Raw genomic sequence first — 20575 nt, 5'->3', positions numbered from 1 at the left:
AGCTATCTCAGTCAGTGACTCTGTGAGTTACTCAACAGCCTTTTAATATAACCCCTTTTCACTAAATCAGCCAGTCCTTTCTATTGCTTGCAAGTGACAGCCTTGACAGATACCGTACAATATTCAAGGTCCAAATGGTTGATTAGGAGAGTGGTAGCAGCTTCCAGATGACCCATGAAGATGCATACAGTAAGACAGTTGGCTCGGAAGCCACACAGTATAGTGGCTTTCAAGTCAGGAAGACTCAGATTCAAATCTCAGCTGTGCCATTTACTAGATGAGAAACCATGAGAAAGTGAATTAGCCTCTTTGAGCCTCATTTTCCTCCTCTGTGAAATGGTGATTATAGTAAACTACTTAATAGAATTGTTGGGGGAATTCAATGAGATAATGCAACTAAAACTCATACTGTATATGATTATTCATTTTATGTGTCAACTTGACTGAGCCACGGAGTGCCCAGATATTTCATCAAACATTATTCTAGGTGTGTCTGTGAGGGTGTTTTTGGGTGACATTAACATCTCAATTCAGCAGGCTGAGTAAAGCAGATGGCCCTCTCTCATGTGTGTAGGCTTCTTCCAATCATTTGAAGGCCTAAATAGAATAAAAAGTTAACCTCCCCTAAGCAAGAGGGAATTCTGCCAGCAGATGGCCTTTGGACTTGAACTATACCATCAGCTCTGGTTCTCCAGCTTGCTGAATGCAGATCTTGGAACTTGTCAGCCTCCATAATTGCATGAGTCAATTTATTATGATAAATTTCTTTCTATATCTATGTCTTTACCTATACCTATTACCAATATTGACATCAATATAGGCATAGCTATAGATATAGACATAGACAGATATATATGGATATAGATTAGATGTAGATACAGATATAGATATCTCCTGTTGTTTGTTTCTCTGGAGAAGGCTAACACACTGTGACACATGGAACAATAGTGCATACTTAGTAACTATGGCAGCTAATTGTTGTTGTTAATTTTATTATGATGCTACAATGTGGCCAGCATTCAGGGCCCCAGCCACAGCCCCTCAAACATTGTGGCAGAATCCTCATATTTTCCCCAAGTGTGGGGAAATTCACTGGCCTTTCCTTTTAAACTCTGAAACTGTTACCTCTCTCTTGCCTCTCCCAGCACACAGACAGGTGCATGTCCACACACGCAGCATGCAATTCCTGGAGACGGTGCTGGATAAGATCAATGGTGGGGGCGGGAGTGGGAGTGGGGAATGCTTTGAGCTCTCAAAGGTGCATTGCAAATTTCTGCTCTGGCATAGTAACCATTCACTCCCACAGCCCTGGGACACTGGGATGACATTCGGTCACCTCCTCCTCTTCACAAGATGCTAACCTGCTGCCTCCTAGACAAAAGAAAGCACATAATCCACCAAGGGCTGCCGTAGAGGCTGCCTCTCAGGGCTGTGGTCAGAGAAGAGAGAATGTGGCCAGTGGGAGGGTGTCCCTGGGGCCCGTTGATGTAGATAATGCCCTCTACCCCCATCTCCAGCCCACTATGCCCATCCTAGAATGGCTTTCAAAGGGGTGACTCAAGGTCACCTGGCCGTGGAGAAGGACTCAGCTCTGCCAAGTGGTATTGAGGCAGCCTGGACGCAGCTTGGCTGGATCAACTCACCCAGCACCCAGCCTCATGGCGGGACACCCAGCAATTCCTGTCTTCTTCCCATCAAGGCTTTTGCTGTCCAAGTCTGACTGCCCCTTGGATAAACAAGAAGCCTGGAACAAGTCCAGACCAGGGTCTTGCTCACAAGCTTCAAAGCTGGACATCAGGTATCAATGCCAACCAGGAAGTTTGCTGAATTGCAAGTTCCCCACTGACCATAGCTCAAAAACATAGCAACAGAACCCCTGGGGCTAGACCCTGAAGCTGCATTTTTTACAAGTTCCCCACAAATATGTCAGCAGGCACAAAGACCTGGGCAGAGGAAACAGCCTGAGCTGCAGGAGATTATCTTCCCTTCCTGGAGCCAGATATCCTGGTTTCTTGGCTCATATGACTTTAGGCCATTCATCGCTTGATTTCTCTGGGCCTCAGTTTCCTAATCTGAAATATGGGAGACACTTTTTTGGGGCACATGTGAAAAAATGAAATATGCTGAAACAGGGAAACTTCCCTTGTTCCCCTCACAGGTCATGTGACGGGGGAGTGGCTCACTTCTTCAGTGCCCCACTGCTCAAACCTCTAGGGGAGCATACAGACAGGCAGGCTGTGGGGCTCTGACCCCACTGCAGTGTCTAGGTGCGAATGTTTACAACTAAAGACCAAATGCGCGTGTGTTACAGGGTGCTCTTTTAGTTTGCTGTCTATAGGCGGCTTCTGTTAGCTCAATTAGACCTCTGCCTTATCGCAAGGACAGAGGGCTTTCTGTATTCCGGGGTTTCCTGCCTTGGTGTACTGGAAGAATCGGATCACAGGTGGGCTTGGAGAATGAGTGCAAGGTTTTATTGAGTGGAAGTAGCTCCCAGCAAATGGGGGAGCCAGAAGGGAGATGGCATTCCCCTGGAGTCAAGCTGGCCCGTGCTCTCCTCCAACTACCTCAGCCAAACTCAGTGTTGTTCTGCTGGCCTGCTGGATAGCAGGTGCCTATGCGTGTGTTGCTCTGGACATCCAGCCACCTGTGTGTTCCTCAACTGATGCACTCCTCTGTATATCCACCTATGTGTGTGTCTGCTTGCTGGGGTGTCAGGGTTTTTACAGGCACAGGATGGGGGCGTGGCAGGCCAGGGTGGTCTTGGGAAATGCAACTTTTGACAGAAAAGCAAAAATGCCTGTCCTCACCCAGGTCTGTGGGGGTGGAGCCCTAGCCAGGGACCACGCCCTCCTCTACCCAGCATTTCCCTTCCCCTCTTCTGTATCATTTAAAGGGACCACACTCTTCCCTTCCCAACAGTCTCATATCAATGGGAGTGATAATAGTTCTATTTCAATGGATTATTTAGAAAATTAACCCAGCATACATAAAAGATCAGTAATTGTTAGGTGTTATTATTGAAGAAACAACTATTCCCTTGCAAACCTTCTTTTTCCCAGAAGTGAAATGGAAAAAATCATGTACTTCAAAGCAACTACTGTATCTTTTAGAGTATACAAGCAAGCCCAAGAAACTCTCATTTGCAAAAGCAGCTTCATAATGTACCAAGGTAGTTTACTTTTATTTATTTATTTTTAAAGCTGAGGTCTCACTATGTTGCCCAGGCTGACCTTGAACTCCTGTGCACAAGTGATCCTCCCACCTTATTCTCCCAAGTAGCCAGGACTACAGGCCTAAAATATTTAAAAATAAATAAATAAACAACTACAACGTACTGAGCAACTTATATGTGTCAGATTCCACAAACAATTCTGTCTGATGGGTAGTATTATTTCCATTTTAAGTTAAGGAAGCTTATATCACCAATGGCAAAGTTGGGATTTGAACACAGACCTCATTCTGGAACGTGTGCTATTCTGTCTCCACAAAGCTTGTTAGTAATAGCCTATTCATTGGTAGGAGCTTCTGAAGCATCCTTGTTTTCCCAGTTATAAATCCACATTAGTATTGCTCGGCAAAATTGGGTTATACAAGTAAGCCCTGCAATTAATAATGTTTTTCCAATATAAGCAAAGAATGCCAATAAGAAATGGCAGTAAATATTTTACAATTTGAACTCATTAATCTTGAACTGAACACATGCTTCTAAGGAAATGATGCTTTACAATTTGTAAAGTAAGAAACATCCTTTCTTAGTAAGGATACTTTCACACTCTTTGGGGTTTTTGCTTTCATCCCCCCTCAGCTCTGTGATCTGCATCCTCCATTGATTTTGTCAACACCCTCAGGTAGGGTCAGAGTTTAAATTTACATCTCTCGGAAAAAAGTCACACCTTCGGAGGTATGACCCAGAACTCCCACTGAACTCAGTTCCTGGGAAAGGAAGGCTGTCTTGATCACAACAACATGTTGCACAGAGCTTTTTGCATGAAGTGGATTCTCAATAGATGTGATTTAAAATAATGCAAATCACTGTTGTCATGGTTTTTCTAAAGATATAAGGAAAACTGAAAGCATCTATTTTGTTCAAGTAGCCTTTCTCTGGAGAATGTTCTCTGAGTTAAACAAGGGGAAAGGAGGCCAGGTACAGTGGCTCACGCCTGTAATCCCAGCACTTTGAGAGACTGAGGTGGGTGGATCCCTTGAGCTCAGGAGTTCGGGACCAGCCTGGGCAACATGGTTGGTGAAACCCTGTCTCTACCCAAAATACAAAAATTAGCTGGGTGTGGTGGTGTGTGCCTGTAATCTCAGCTACTTGGGAGACTGATATGGAAGGATTGCCTGAGCCTGGGTAGCAGAGGTTGCAGTGAGCCGAGATCGCACTACTGCACCCCAGCCTGGGTGACAGAGTGAGACCTTGTCTCAAAAAAAAAAAAAAAAAAAAAAAAAAAGAGGCCAGGGAGATGGTTGGGAATTGGGAAACGAGCTGTCTCTGACAGTTTGACGAAGAAAACTCAGGATATAGATATATACCCCTTGTTATGGTTAATACTGAGTGTCAACTTGATTGGATTGAAGGATACAAAATATTGATCCTGGGTGTGCCTGAGAGGGTGTTGCCAAAGGAGATTAACATTTGAGTCAGTGGGCTGGGAAAGGCAGACCCACCCTTAATCTGGGTGGGCACCATCTAATCAGCTGCCATCGCAGTTAGAATATAAGCAGGCAGAAAAACGTGAAAAGAGAAACTGGCCTAGCCTCCCAGCCTACACCTTTCTCCCGTGCTGGATGCTTCCTGCCCTAGAACATCAGACTCCAAGTTCTTCAGTTTCGGAATTCAGACTGGCTCTCCTTGCTCCTGAGCCTGCAGACAGCCTATTGTGGGACCTTGTGATTGTGAGAATTAATACTTAATAAACTCCCCATTACATACATATATCTGTTCATTAGTTCTGTCTCTCTAGAGAACCCTGACTAATACACATCTGTTCTCTTGAACAATAAAAAAATTACTTTAGGGACTCCAATATTTTTAATAGTTCAGCTTAGCCAATAGTTTTGAGGATCCTGCTGTGTACTGGACACTTGAACAGGTGCTGTGGAGCTGAAGATAAATGAGGACTCACTTAAATCCTAACAGAGCTGATTTTCTGCTAGAGGAGAAGTACACAAGAAGATCCAGACATGGGAGGCTTCTAGACATTTCATCTAAGATAGGCACATTTTTACTCTGTTATGCTGAAACTGCTTTGCCATTGCAACCAAATCATCACTTAAATAGATTAATTTTTTTCTAGGGCCCTAGCTCAATTAATGGTGTTTGGAAAATAATCTTTTTTTTTTTCCATATCACATCTTTCTTCCTAAGTGCCACAATAGCTTGAAACTAATTTTAATAAAGTCTTTCAAAATATTCCACCTTTTGGAGAGAGAGTAAATGGTAATAATAGTTTATTAATCACACAAAATATATTTGCATTGTAAATTTGAATTGGTAACTTTGCATAATGAGAAGCTGAAATCGCAACATATATATACAAGGAGCAAAAAAGCAATTCGAGCCCCAATTTATGACTAAACAGTCATCTTGTCTTTTTTATTTGCTCTATTGTTTACCACTGCCTTCCTCAGTATTTATTTTAATCCATTTCTCTAAACAGATATTAATAAACTTTAGAACTTCCGTTGTGCCCTTCGCCTAAACACAAGCAAAACAAATTTATTTTCTTCTATTATAATTGACTTATTTTTCCATTATTCGAGTTTGCTTCTCATGAGTTGCGTGTGAAGTACGGAATGTTTGCAGGATGTTCAATTTAGCCATTTTGGATTGCATCCATTTCTCCAGAACGACACTGATTGCAACATTAATTAAATCATTCTGCAGAGTTTTAAAGCAGAATCAGTGACTGAGCCTTGACCAGAAGGAGAACGAATGCCAGCAGTGGAGGCCTGGGGGTTTCAGAGACAGATTTTCCCACTGAGGCAGGGGTGCTTCCCACAGAGGCAGGGATGGAGGAGGGAGGTGAAGTGGGTGGGGGAAGCCGCAGTCCCACCTCTTTCATGAGGATAGAGGTAAATTCTTGCACCAGCCATGACACCTCAGAGGTAAGGCAAAACTATTGGATAAAATGCACAGATACTGTTCTCTCCACATCCACCCAAGTTTTTTTTAATGTTCTACCCAATGTTCTGTCCAGTGTTTCAGGACTTCTGCCCCCGCCTGCAAAATAATGACACCCATGGCTCTCTCAACTATGCCCTCCCCATTGGTGAGGGAAGGGGATGTTGGCTTAGAGCTCAGCTTCCCCTGTTAGGGCTTCCTTACCACTCAGCCAAGCCCATATCCTCAGCTCTCTTCCCTACACAACTTCCCCATCTAACCGCCTTCCAATAACTCCATGCTCACCTCCTTCCATCTCCGGGGCTACCATCCCAGGAGCCTTCCAGATGCTCCCTAAGCACCATGATCCCCAGGAGACCCCACTGCAGATCAGCAGGAGGCCTGGGAAAGAGTGGCCACAGGCAACGACGTTTCTCCATGACCAGCAAGCCAGCTCCTGTGCTGGGCCAGTTTCAGGGACCAGAGAATAAAGCTGGCCGTGAAGCCCTGGAGGCCAATTATTTATGATGCTGGGAGAGAAAGAAGACAGGGTAGGGTGCTTTCTGCTTGGCCCATCAGCCTGCCTGAGCCCACAAGGCTGTGAGTCCCTTTGAAATGGCCTTGGGACTCATCTTTTGACCCTTCTGATCCACAGCCTGCTCCCCTGAAGAGCTCAAGATGACTTTGTTCTTAACATTCACTTATTTGAAACTTGATCATAGGTGGCCTGGGGACATCTCTTGTCTTATTCTTTAGCTTTTAGATTATGATTTAACTTTTTCCCATGGGATGTTTGATCTCAGTTCCTTGAAGGCAGAGAAGCCCCTGGTGACAGGTGGCAGTCTGGACATGTTGTAGGCATGGCAGGGACTAGGAGAATCAGTTGTTCTTGGGTCTACACCTACGATGTTAAGATGCACGGCAGGAAGCAGAACAGATGACAGAGCTTTTGTTTTGAGAGCACGCAAACAAGGAGAATGTGAGGCATTTTTTAAAAGATGGAATCCAAATTAATATTTTATTTGGACACTCTTTTAGACATGTATTATCTAATTTTCTTAACCCTTCATGTCATTTTGTATAGGTAGACTCCCTTCAACTACAGGGAAAAGTGGTGCTGACATCACAGGTCTGGACAGAGCTGTCCTTTTGGAAGGGTAATGGTCTGTGATTGCCAGAAGCTGCATATGTCAGTCCCTTTCCATCACAGCTAATAATCTTTAATTACTCAGAACACCTGTCCTTGCCCTGCAGAAGTAACAATTTGTTTCATGGTAATCTCCCATCATTGACCCTTGGCACCATAAATGGTGCATTCATTCATTTATTCATTATATGTTTACTTAAAACTTACCACTCTACAAGCAAGCACTGAACTAGAAGATTGGAAGACAGGATCATAAAATGCAGCTACTGCCCTTGAGGGGGACTCCTTCTAATGGAGTAACAAATAGCTACATGACAGGGTTGGGTTATAACACAAATGCTCCAGGAATAGAGGAAGACCAGAGAAGGCATTTCAGAGCTGAACGTAGCATGTGACTTGAGTTTTTAAAGATGAGTTAGCAAGCCATTATGTGTAGAATCGGAAAAAGTATTTAAGGCAAAGGGATAGTTTGTGCCAAGGCAGGAAGACATGAAAGAGCCTGGAGCAGGCTGAGAAAGACAATCTGTTGGAATGGACTGACTGCTGGGGTGTGTGTGCTGGAAGGAGGGGTTGATAAGCCTGGAGAGGTGGTAAAGAATCTTGATGCCATGTCTCATGTCTATCTTAACCAGTAGCTAAGGGGAAACCAGCTGATTTTTTTATAGAAATAAAATGATTAGGGTTAGTTTTAGTAGGGTTGTTCTTATGTGAAGAGACAATTAGAAGATGTCATTCTAGAAGGCAAGAAACATGAGTCTTGCCTAGATTCTTGCCTGCCAGTCAAAGAGAGGTCTAGATTAAGGGACAGTGAGGCTTTAGAGAAAAACAGGAGTGAGGATGGACATATCTGGTGCCCTATTGGAAGGGAAGGAGAATTTTGAGGCAACTTTTGGGTGGTAGGGTCCACTTACTGACATAAGGAACACTAGAAAAGGGGTTGTTTTCTAATATGGGTAGAATACAAACTTGCATTTGCACCAATAAATGTTACTCATGACTTGTAACGTTTTAGCATCAGCTCACACTGTACCCCTTCCCTTGAAAATCACACAGTGTCAATTTCATGACTGGTGGCAGTGTCCCATTTAAAGATCTCCTGCCGTTATTCAAATCCCTCTCCTCCTCCACATACTTTCCTTTCTCCCACAACAGACTCCCTCTACATGAACTCCTCCCCACTGCGAGACACCAATCAGAGTTCAGACTGAGAGCAACCATGGAGCAGCTCCGGGCACTAGTGCAAGTACAATTTCTATAAAAAGACATTGAGAAAACAATGAGCAATGTTGCCATTTTGCCTTTAATGGAAAAGTGGCCAGTGGTTACAGTTAAAAAAAAAAAAAAAAAAAAAAGTTCTTTTAATAAAACAAAACAAAATTTTATCCAGCTTCTAGGCAATCACTGTTTGAATTTTCAGAAATACACATGTACTTGAAAATCAATTTTTTTTATAAAAATAAACTCTGAATGTGTGATTAAAAAGGGAGAAGCCCAGTCTTTTAGCTGCACAAATGCATATGAAAAAGGAGAGGCATCTGTCTGAGATAGTTCACCCCAGTGCAGAGGGGGCTTTGACTTTGGGAGACAGAGCCTGCTTGAAGCGTCTCTTCAGGTCCTGCATGTTGGGAGAGCGGGGCCGAGGGATGATGGAGGCTCTTCTTCTTTCCCCACTGAGGCCGTGCATCTTGCTCACTTCTTTGCAGAGATGCTGAAACACATCACAGACATCTTCGTAGTTTTCACTAGTGGAAATTTCAAGGAACAGGCTGCCCAGCTCATTGGCTAGCTGAATACCATCCTGCGTCTGCACCTGCCGGGCATGCAAAAGGTCCCCCTTGTTGCCCACGATGATGACAGGGGCTTTAGAGTCAGGGTGGACCTTCCGGATGTGCTGATAAAGGGGTCGGATGGACAAGTAGCTGTCGTAGTCTGTGATGGAATAGACCAGCAGAAAACCCTCGGCCCACTGCACGCATTTGGACAGGGAATCAACGACCTGGGGGAGGCTGTCTTGGATCTGAGAAAACATCAAAATGAGATCCAGTCAAGGAAACCCTCAGTGGGAGATAAACTCAAAACAACATCAAGGCAACCCTTGAAGAAGCACTTGAAAAAGAAATCTCTAAACAGTTTTCAGTTTCCACCCAGCTTCTGCAGAAGCAGGCTTTTGATATGGAAAGAACAGATTCCCAGGCAAACTCCCTGCCTGAGTTACTTTATTAGCTGTTATCCCTGCATTATTTTTAAACCTCTTGCTTGTCAGGCAGTCTCTGGTGAACCATGGCTGACTGAAGAATGACCTCAAACCAGAATGGCTCAAGTTTTAGGAAACACTAACTCATAATAAACAAAACTTTGATAATAAGCCAAGATAAATATCTATTCCCAAACCCATAAAAATATTTTTAACATGCACTTCTTAAGAATGTTACAGAAAGAAATTCCTTTCTTAGGGTTCTTCCACAAGACCTTTCCTCTGGAGAACGGAGTAGCAATTAGTAACTGGTTAATAAACAAGTTACATTCTAGACCCTCTGCCAAGGGGTTATCTGATTGCAATTACTGACTTGAGGGAACAGCCATTAACAGCAGCAGCTCAGCAGTGCTTGGGCCGGGCGCTGTGGCTCATGCCTATAATCCCACCACTTTGGGAGGCTGAGGTGGGCGGATCACTTGAGGTTAGGAGTTCGAGACCAGCCTGGCCAACATAGTGAAACCCCATCTCTACTAGTAAATAAATAGCTGGGAGTTGTGGCGGGTGCCTGTAGTCCCAGCTACTCGGGAGGCTGAAGCAGGAGAATCGCTGGAACCTAGGAGGCGGAAGTTGCAGTGAGCTGAGATCCAGCCACTGCACTCCAACCTGGGCAACAGAAACTCCGTCTCAAAACAGCAGAGCTTGCCAGGGGAGAAGACTCTCTCCCACCAGAATCCTACCTGTTTTTTTGTTTTGTTTTGTTTTGTTTTAAACGTCTTTTTCTTTGTTAATGATTCCATGGCTACCTCTGGAAGAAATGGTGAGACCTGCTTAAGTAGTGATGGCCCACCAGGGTTGCAAAGTGAAGTTAAGTCAGGTGCTTAACGAGAGGAGGCTGCTTCTAACCATGCCTCCCCCTTAGAGAGTTTCTAACACCCCAACCACTGGCCCCACCTGTGGACAGCCCATTCCTACCTCTAAACGCACAGGTCGGCTTAGATGCCTTGCTCAGACCCCTGCGCCCAGCATGGGTGCCCTACGTGCTGTGCCCACCGGGGTGGTCTCACGGGTGGGGGTGAGCTGTTTGCCCCTGGCGGTTCTTACCTGGACGCCCCCGGGAGTATCCTGGATCTGCAGGGAGAGCTGGTCCCCCTCGACATAGACCAGCCGTGAATACAGCTTGCCTGGAGAATGAAGCAGAGTTTGCTTTTCAATTCTCAAACTCCTATCCGTAAAAAGAAACATGCAAGCATAAAAGCAGGGAGCGTGAAAGTATTCTCACCTGTATTCGGTTCATAGTCTCCAATGAATCTCTTGGTCAGGAAGCGTACGATCATTGCTGAAAAGGAAATGGGAAAATCAACCGAAGGAGTAGAACAAGCCGGTCAAACTCAGGCACCTCCGACAAACGGGGGGGAGTGAAGGGCGCAGAACCGTGGGCACTCCTCGCTTCTAGAGGCTCCGCAAAGCCGTGGTACCGCGGGCTTGGCCGCGAGTACGACTGGCGGGACACCTCTCCCGCACCCCATCCCCGAACAGGCGCCAACCCCGCCGAGAGCCCAGGAGTAGATGCACCAGGAAACGCCAGGGAAGCAGGCCGGGACGGACCGGGACCCTCCGAGCGCGAAAGTAGCCCGATTCTACCTGCACCCCCGCCCTCTGCTTCGGCCGAGGCTCCCTCTCTCCGCAGCGCCCCCAGTGGTCGCGGCCGGAGCCGGGGAGCGAAGCTGCCCGGGGGTCCCCGCCGCACTCACCGCTCTTGCCCACGCGGCCGGCGCCCAGCACCGCCAGTTTGATGTCCTTGGGCAGTAGGTAGTCCGAGGAGGACTCGGGGATGGGTGCGAGCAGAAAGTGCCCGGACATGCTGAGCGGCCGCATGGAGCGCGTCCCAGGGTCCGGGGCGCAAGCCGAGAGGGCTGGGCCTCGCCGCACCCGGAGCCGGCTCGCCAGCTGGCAGTGCCGGACTAGAAGTCCGGGACCGCGGCGGCTGCCTGCAGAACTGTCAAGGCCCGCAGCTTTTAAAGGGCTTGGTGCGCCCGGGAGCGCAGCGGCCGTCCCAGCTCCTCCTCGTCTCCGCCCCTTCCCGGAGCGGCGGGGAGGGGCGGGAGCAGAGGCCGCGGAGCTGGCTATCGCCGAGGCTGTGCGCTTCGCCGGGCTGCTGGCTGCTCGCGGCTCCAGGCGCTCTGCTGCAGGACTGCGGCTCCGGGGCCCAGACCCTGGAGATACGGCCACCGTCCAGAGCGCGCGAGTGGCCTCTAGTTAGGCACTCTGCGGATCTCCTCGCCCCGCAGCAGCCAGCCGGAGTCACTAGACCTGTGGGTGAACTTGAGATAGGAGTTACGAGTTGACGAGAGAAGAAGAAAAAGTGCCATCAGTTGGATGTTTCTGCAACAATGGGACAGATTCCTGTAAAACGCTGCCCTTTTTATTTTTAAAAGGTGCTAAGGGGCTGGGCGCGGTGGCTCACGCCTGTAATCCCAGCACTTTGGGAGGCCAAGGTGGGCAAGATCATCTGAGGTCAGGAGTTCAAGACCAGCCTGGCCAACATGGCAAAACGCTGTCTCTACTAAAAATACAAAAATTAGCGGGGCGTGGTGGTGGGCGCCTGTAATCCCAACTACTCGGGAGGCTGAGGCAGCAGAATCGCTTGAACCCGGGAGGCGGAGGTTGCAGTGAGCCGAGATGGCACCACTGCACTCCAGCCTAGACCACAAGAGCGAAACTCCGTCTCAAAAAAAGAAAAGAAAAGGTGCTAAGGGGTGACATTAATATGGGAAAAGGGAGGGAGGGGGCAAGAGCTCTGAATTAGTATCAGTGGAGGCAACTGCAGTCACTGTGACCTTGCTAGGGATAGATGAAGTCCCCTTAGGGGCAGTGATGGTTAGCAGCTCAGCATCCATACCCAGCCTCTCCTCTGCAGGCAGGGGTTGCACTGGCTCATTCCTGAACACTCATGAGCACTCCACTGGCTGGGGGCCCTGGCTCTGCACTAAGTGTCCATCATTAATACTATCCTATGTGCTTGAGTCATGCATTTGCTTCATTATCCAAATATTTACTTCTAGGTACATGATGGGGTCTAGGGTGGGGTGGGGGGCAGTGTGAGGAACAGGACACAGAGTTATAGACTGGTTCTTGGATTTCTGGAGCCCAGCAGGAATAGCACAGCAGAAGCCTCAGGACTTTAACCTTGAACAGTTAGAAGACCTTCATGCTTCTGGCCTCCTGTGTTCCAGCCTCACCTGCCTAATCGCCTATTAGACAGCCCCACCCTAATTCATACCTTTCTCTACCCTGGTTGTACCAGTTTTTGCTGCATGACAAGCCACACCAAACTAGATGGCTTAGAACAACAATCACAGTTGTTGAGCCCTTTGATGCATCTGCAGGGAGCTTCCAGGTTCTGGAGGTGGGGGCTGGCTGCCCTTGGATAGCCTTACGCATGTCTGGCAGCTGTTGGCTGTGATGAGGGAGGGTAGTGACTGAGTTACATGTCTCTTCTCATTCAGCACGTTGGCCAGGGCCTGCCCTCATGGTAGCTGAGCAGAGTTCCAAGAGAGTGGGTGGAAATGGACAAGGCCTCTTGAGACCTAGGCCTTGAGGAGGAACCCATCCCTTCTGCTGCATTCTGTTGGCCAAAGCAAGTCATGGGGCCAGCCCACATTCAAGGAGTAGGGAAATACACTCCGCCCCTTTGTGGAAACAGCAGAAAAGTCACGTGTGAAAGGGCAAGGAAGCAGACAGTGATGGAGAATGGGGTCCATTTTTGTAATTGACCATGCTAATGAATGTGTCTCCATCCACCCAGTGGCCCAAGCCTGGGAGACATCCTTGACTCTACCCACTCTCACTTCCACACTGATTAATCGCCAAGTTCCATCATTTCTCCTCCTATATTTCTTGGTGTCTCCCTCTCTGTATCCCTACTGTTCTCCTCATTTCTCATCTGCAGAATTCTGAATAATCCTGAAGTAAACTAATCTAGACTAGATGGTGACTTCAGTTTACATGTTCCTCCCTTGGAGAAGCTGTCTCTGATCACTGCCACTGTCCCCACCCCTATCTTGCAGTTACTCACTCTCAGGGCACTGATCTCAACTATCATTACTTTCTGGTGGAATATTTGTTTCATGTCTGTCTCCAGGACGACAGGGACTCTAGCTTGTGACTCTAGTACCCAGCACATAGTGGCACCTGGGACTGGCAAGGTCCTTAATAAATGTTTGTTCACTGGCTGACTTTCCAAATGAATGAATGAATGGTGTCTTCAGTGTATGAACTGGAAAATACAGAAGTCATGTTTCTGACCATTTTCCCATTGCCTTGGTTTTGAGAGCAACTTGCTCTTAGGAGGACGTGTGCTGGGAGATGTCCTGAGATAAACTGCCATATTTAAGTTGTACTGACTTTTGACTGTTCATAAGGCAATTTTCTCTGTTAAACTGCAGTTTAATTGGAAAGACTTGAAGCAAGGCACCTTCCTCCCTGATGGGGGAAAAGGCACCATAAAGACACTGACTGTCTAGGGAACAACTGGAAACTGTTAAGTTTCAGGGTCACGTGCAGCTCCGTGATGGGGGTCTGGGCTGTTGTCTGTCAGATTCCTTTGACTTCTCCTTTATGGATGCAAGGTGGCTCCTGCAGTATCAAGTCCTTACCCAAACAGGAAGGGAAGGAAGTACTCTCTTAGTTGTTCTCTTTAATTATGAAATAAAGCAGTTCTCACAAAAACTCAGCAGACTTTCTCTTACATCTCACTGGCCAGAACAGAGAAACTGGGAAAGAGATTACTCAAGTATCTAGCAAAGAAGACTGGGATGGCCATGACTAGTTTAGACAATCATGATTCCTCCCTCTAGCTGGACATACCACCACCCTCATCCAAAATCAAGAACTCACAGAGAGAATGACTGCCAAGGAGATCTGCCATAAACCCTATTCACCTACCTGGAGTGAAAATCCAGCACTTTCAAGGGAGAAGAGTCCTTTCTTGGTTGAATGCTGAGTATCTCTGTCTCTCCTCACCTCCTTCTCTGTATTACATTCCCAGTCTGGAATAAGACCATTGTAGCTTAAGGTCAGCCAATAAGGAAGATTCCTAAGACTCTTCTCTGCCCAGTGATAATTATGTTCCACTTTGCATTTACATTGCACCTTTGCTCAGAAGAGCTCAACATGTTATTTCATTCTCCTTGGAAAAGCTCTTTGCATTTATAAATATACAAAATAATCCATAACCTTCTAGTGAAGACAGTAAGTGACTGAACTGTAGAATTATAAATAGCCTTGCCTAAATCGTTGCTGCTTGTGTTCTGCTATTTCATTTTAAATTTGTGTCCAGAGTTATGTAAAACTGTGGTACAACCAATATAACAGGCATGCTGAAGTGGTTTTAAAAAGATAATAGAAATGCGTAGGCATGGATACAAATATACAAATCTGTGGGTTTTTAGAATGAGTATAAAGGCCAGAGTTTGGTAATATGCAAATAATAGCAGACTTGGGAAGTTATTAACTCTTTCCCAGTCAAATAAAAGCTTGAATTCTAGTCATCAGGCAAAATTTTGCCAAGGGTCCTCTTCGTGTTCACAAACAACTCCCCCACCCCAGCCATAACCCAACATCAACTCCCTTTCCTGTATATCCTAAGTCCTTGACTATTGAGTTTACTGGAGCCTCAGAGCCCCTGCCTTTGAGGTGTTCTCCCTAAACAGGATTCATGGCTCTGCCCTCTACCAGCTCCCTACTTTACTTCAACTCAGCAGGCAAAATTACTGAAAATTGACTCTGTGAGGCTCTGTGATAAGTGCTTGCGCAGAACACAAAGAGCAGCGAACATTTACTAAGACAGCAAAGTATAACACACTCCTGCCTGCCTTCACAGACATCCTTGTAGTGAAGAAATTTATCAAATTCACTATCATTTATAAATTACTATTGAGTTTACCAAGAAAATTCTCAAATATTATCTTAATTTTTAATTAATCCTGTGAAACAGGTAAAGAATATCCTCTAAATTGTGGTTTAGACAAATTGAGTAACTTATCCAGTCATAGAGCCATATAGTAGTGGTGCAGGCCTCAAGCCCTCTGAGTTTGAATCTTGGCACATTCCACGGGTATGGAGGGCAGGGTGCAGAGCCGGGCACAGTGGCTCCCACCTGTAATCCAGCACTTTGGGAGGCCAAGGCAGGAGGATTGCTTGAAGCCAGTTTTTGACCCTGTCTCTACAAAAAAAGAAAAAAGAAGGAAAAAAAAGAAAAGAAGGAGGGAGGGAGGGGAGGGGAGGAAGGAAGGAAAGAAGGGTGGAAGGAAGGAAAGGGGAAGGGAGGGGATGGGAGGGGATGGGAGGGGAGCAGAGGGGAAAGAAAAATTAGCCAGGCATGGTGGTGCATGCCTGTTGTCCCAGGTACTCAAGAAGATGTGGTGGGAAAATTGCTTGAGCCCAGATCACGGATGCAGTGAGCTGTGATCATACTATGCACTCCAGCCTGGGCAACAGAACAAGACCCTGCCTCAAAAAATTCAAAATTCAAAAAATAAATACAAAGTAAAGAAAGCAGGTTGTAGAACACTGTGTTGGTAATGGAAGGCCAGAGCAGGTCAGGATGCAAACTCCAACAGAGCTGCCACAGGGAGAGTTAGGTCTGACCCAAGTATCAGGGAAAGCTTCAGCATGAGCTGGGCTGCAAGTGAGACAGGTGTGATTGGTGGAAACCGGGGGAGGGCGAAGGCCTGTCAAATTGAGGGAACAGCATGCGCAAAATCATGGAGGTACATGGCAAGTGTGAGGAACTCTGAGTAGTCTCAACAGTGAGAACTGTTGATGTGGTAAGTGACCCAAAAGGCTGGGAGCCAGACTGTGAATGGCAGGCTAAAAAGTTTATCCAGAGGCTATGGAAAGCCATCAATCATTTCTTGAGGAGGAAAGCTCCTTCTACAGTTGTTTCTCGGGTTATCTGTAGGGCTTTAGTTCCAGGACACACTGAGGATACCAAAATCCAGGGATGCTTAAGTCTCTGATATAAAAAGAGTATTGTATTTTCATATAACCTATGCACATCCTTCCTACTTTATTCCTTATTTTTTGAGATGGAGTCTCACTCTGTTGCTCAGACTGGACTGCAGTGGTGTGATCTCGGCTCACTGCAACCTCCACCTCCCGGGTTCAAGCAATTCTCAAGCCCCAGCCTCCCGGGTAGCTGGGATTATAGGCGTGCGCCACCATACCCGGCTAATTTTTGTATTTTTAGTAGAGACTGGGTCTCACCGTGTTGGCCAGGCTGCTCTCGAACTCCTGACCTCAAATGATCCACCCACCTTGGCCTCCCAAAGTGCTGGGACTATGGGCATAAGCCACTGCGCCTGGCCCTTCCTTCCTACTTTAAATCATCTCTAGATTACTTATAATACTGAATACAATGTAAATGCTATGTAAATAGTTATGCTGTATTGCTTAGGGAATGACAAGCAAAACGTTTGTACATGTTCAGAACAGATGCAATTTTTTGTCCCAATATTTTCCATCCCAGCTTGGTTGAATTCACGGATGCAGAACTCACAGATACAGACACAAAGAGCAGACTGTACATACAACAGTATGAGTACTAGGAGCTTACAAATAATAGGATATGGGCCTGGTGCGGTGACTCATGCCTGTAATCCCAGCATTTTGGGAGGCCGAGGTGAGAGGATCCCTTGAACCCAGGAGTTCAAGGCTGCAGTGAACTGTGATTGTGCCACTGCACTCCAGCCTGGCTGACCCTGTCTCAGAAAACAAAAACAAAACAAAATGATATGGTCTGTGACCTTAAAGATCTTAAAACTGTTTACTTACTCATCTCCCATGAGCAACTAATTTAATCTGAACCTCTCTTCCTTCTTAGGTGGAACCAAAAAAATCCAATCATCTTCACTTGAGCTAAGCCATCATCTCATTTTACAGAGACAGTAAAGAGTACCCCATTTATTTTCCAACCCAAATGATTTCCATAAATCCGAGTCTTGCTGGAGAAGTGTGTACGACAGCATTTGTGTGCCTCTTCCATTAGTGGCTTTGTGTGGTGGCCTGTCAGCAGCTCCTCGCCACACACGGCTGTTTGAAAAGAATCACAGTGCAGAGCCTCGGCTGCTTATTCACTCCTCTGTGCACATTTTCCACCTCAGCAACAGCAGCTACAGCTGCTGCCTCACTGTTATTATTCATAACCTAGCAACTGGCCGAACAGATTCTGTGGAGAAGGATTTTTGCTATCAATTTTTTTCTAAGTGGAGCTGGGGTGAAGAAACATGCTATAAACACTCATTCCAAATAAATCCAACCCAGTTTTAAATCCTTTGTCTTGTGCACAAAAAAAGAGTAAGATAAACCTACCTTGTTCATATTTTAGTAATTCTTTATATTTTAGCAAATTTTCCATCCTAGTACAGAGAAAATGCTACTACAGGAGTGGGAATATGGAAGAGATAAGAACCTGAGTGTGTGTTTCTGCCACAACATTCAGAAGAAAACTTCAAAAAAGAGTGTGATATATTTTATCTAACCCTTTGAGACTGGTTTCAACTGAACAAAAATAGAAGGCCTTAGAAAATACCTGGCTAGATCAGAACAGACTTGAGTTCAAAGTTCAAGGAACCACACAGCCTCACTTACAATCATGGCTATTACTTAAAAATAGGGTGAAAAAATTTATAGTTAGGGTATTTTTCTTCATTTTCACTGACAAGTGTAAGAAGGGAAATTGGACAGTAAGAGGTTAATTTATAAATTCACAATCTGTGGTGGTTGCTCAGGACCTGCATTTCAGGCAGACATGTAATCTTATCAGCACACACACACATTACTCAAAGCTCAGAGGTTCCAATTTAATTATCTCCCCACTTATAAAACCTAATCTGCAGGACATCCAGATGGAGCTGCCCAAGAGGAAGACGGAACTACAGATCTGGGGCTTCAGAGAATGTGAGCTCTGCAACTGAGCCTCAAGTATCAGAGAAGGCTAAAGATGTAGACCAGTGGTTCTCAAACTTGAGCATGCATCTTATTCACTCAGAGAGCTTGTTAAATACAGAGTGCTGGGCCCCATCCCCAGTATTTCAGATTTAGAGGGTCTTGGGCAAGTCTGCATTTTTTTTTTTTTTTTTTTTTTGAGACGGAGTCTCGCTCTGTCGCCTAGGCTGGAGTGCAGTGGGGCGATCTTGGCTCGCTGCAAGCTCCGCCTCCCGGGTTCACGTCATTCTCCTGCCTCAGCCTCCCGAGTAGCTGGGACTACAGGTGCCTGCCACCACGCCCGGCTAATTTTTTGTATTTTTTAGTAGAGACGGGGTTTCACCGTGTTAGCCAGGATGGTCTCGATCTCCTGACCTCGTGATCCGCCGACCTCAGCCTCCCAAAGTGCTGGGATTACAGGCGTGAGCCACCGCGCCGCGGCCAGGTCTGCATTTTTAACAAGATATCAGATGATGCTGATGCTGCCAGCTGGGAGATCATACTTTAAGAACCTCTGGCTTAGATAACCCAGGAATAATTTATAAAGGAGAGAGAGACAAATGTGGAACATCTAGGAGGGGCCAGAATGAGGCTAGAAGGGGGTCAGATAGGGAGAAGTATGATGGCAGAACCCTCTGCAAGAGAAAAAATTTATTGGCTCTGTCAATTATTATGTGGATAAAATTAAATTGGAAAAAAGTATCTACATTTGTTAATTAGCAAGCTTTTGGTAACCTTTAAGAGTACAGTTTCATCAGTGGTGGAGGCGGAAGCCAGATTTGCAGTGGGCGACCAGGAAATTTAGCTATGAAAGGCAGGAGGAAGGCACAGGAAGGGCTGCTTGGTTTATTTGCTGGTTTTTGCAAGCCTGCAGGCTGAAGTCAAAAAAGCAGCAAGTTGGGCTGGGCGCGGTGGCTCACGCCTGTAATTCCAGCACTTTGGGAGGCCGAGGCGAGCAGATCACCTAAGGTCAGGAGTTCAAGACCAGCCTGGCCAACATGGCAAAACCCCGTCTCTACTAAAAATACAAAAAAATTAGCTGGGTGTGATGGACGGCACCTGTAATCCCAGCTACTCGGGAGGCTGAGGCAGAATTGCTTGAACCCGGGAGGCAGAGGTTGCAGTGAGCCAAGATCACGCCACTGCACAGACCAGGATAATCAGTGAAACAATAGGGCAGAGGCAAGAGCACTGTCAATACCAGCTCTTTCCTCTGTTCTCCTTTTACCCTTGATACCTTGTTTTATGAAGGGATTTAGGTCTTACTGTTCCTCCCATACTGTCACCTCCTTAATAAGGCTTTATGGTGTCTCTCTTTTCCCTTCATTCCACAGCAGAGTAGGTACCAGTAAACATCCCCTTACTGGCCAGGTGCGCTGGCTCACACCTATAATCCCGACACTTTGGAAGGCCGAGGTGGGCAGGTCACTTGAGCCCAGGTGTTCAAGATAAGCCTGGGCAATATGGTGAAACCCCATCTCCACTAAAACACAAAAATTAGCCGGGCATGATGGCATGCTCCTATAGTCCCAGCTACTCAGGAGGCCGAGGCAGGAGGATCACTCAAGCCCAGGTATTCCAGGCTGCAGTGAGCCGTGATCGTGTCACTGCACTCCAGCCTGGGTGACGAGGGAGACACTGTAAAAGAAAAAAAATTCCCCTTGATAAAGATCTATAGATACAAGTTGATAAAAACTCAGACCACTAAACAAAACATATATTGGGTAATGATAAGTACTATAAGGTATAATATAGAAAATGAATAAAGTCTGTATAGGATATTATCTTGATAAAATTCAAGCAGAGGCTGACCAAAGGGGACAAATCATGGGGAAGGATGAAGGAAAAGCATTCCTTCATAGTGTAACACGCTCCTTCAAAAGCATTCCTTCATATTTTGTACAACTTACTTACAAAAGTCCTCAGGCATGAATGCACTTGGCATATTAAAGGCACAGCAAGAAGGCTCATGAAATTGGATCTGACTTTGGGGCAGGAAGTGGTACAAGACTAGGTCACAAAGGTAGCTACAGGACAGATAATGTAGGGTTTTGTAGACCACGATAATCGTCAGAATATAAATGGTATTCAAAGCCATGACGCTAAATGTCACCTGAGGTATAAAGGTACTTCAATATTTGGA

At 46.0% G+C, this 20575-nt stretch overlaps 1 protein-coding gene across 1 annotated transcript; it reads right to left on the bottom strand.

The window, feature by feature from the left end:
- Positions 1-8532: 8532 nt before the first annotated feature.
- Positions 8533-18582, bottom strand: RASL11A (RAS like family 11 member A). The gene is made up of 5 exons (XM_063714867.1): positions 17063-18582; positions 11199-14495; positions 10727-10783; positions 10549-10628; positions 8533-9267 (listed from the first exon to the last, which is right to left on the bottom strand). Exons 2-5 carry the CDS (start codon positions 11320-11322, stop codon positions 8800-8802), a joined length of 729 nt encoding a protein of 242 aa, XP_063570937.1. The 5' UTR covers positions 11323-14495; positions 17063-18582; the 3' UTR covers positions 8533-8799.
- Positions 18583-20575: the final 1993 nt, after the last annotated feature.

This window comes from Pongo abelii, chromosome 14 (genome assembly GCF_028885655.2).
Source record: "Pongo abelii isolate AG06213 chromosome 14, NHGRI_mPonAbe1-v2.0_pri, whole genome shotgun sequence".
NCBI classification, from domain to species: domain Eukaryota; kingdom Metazoa; phylum Chordata; class Mammalia; order Primates; family Hominidae; genus Pongo; species Pongo abelii.
The sequence above is the reverse complement of the archived record's forward strand: the minus strand, read 5'-3'. Positions and strand labels throughout refer to the sequence as shown.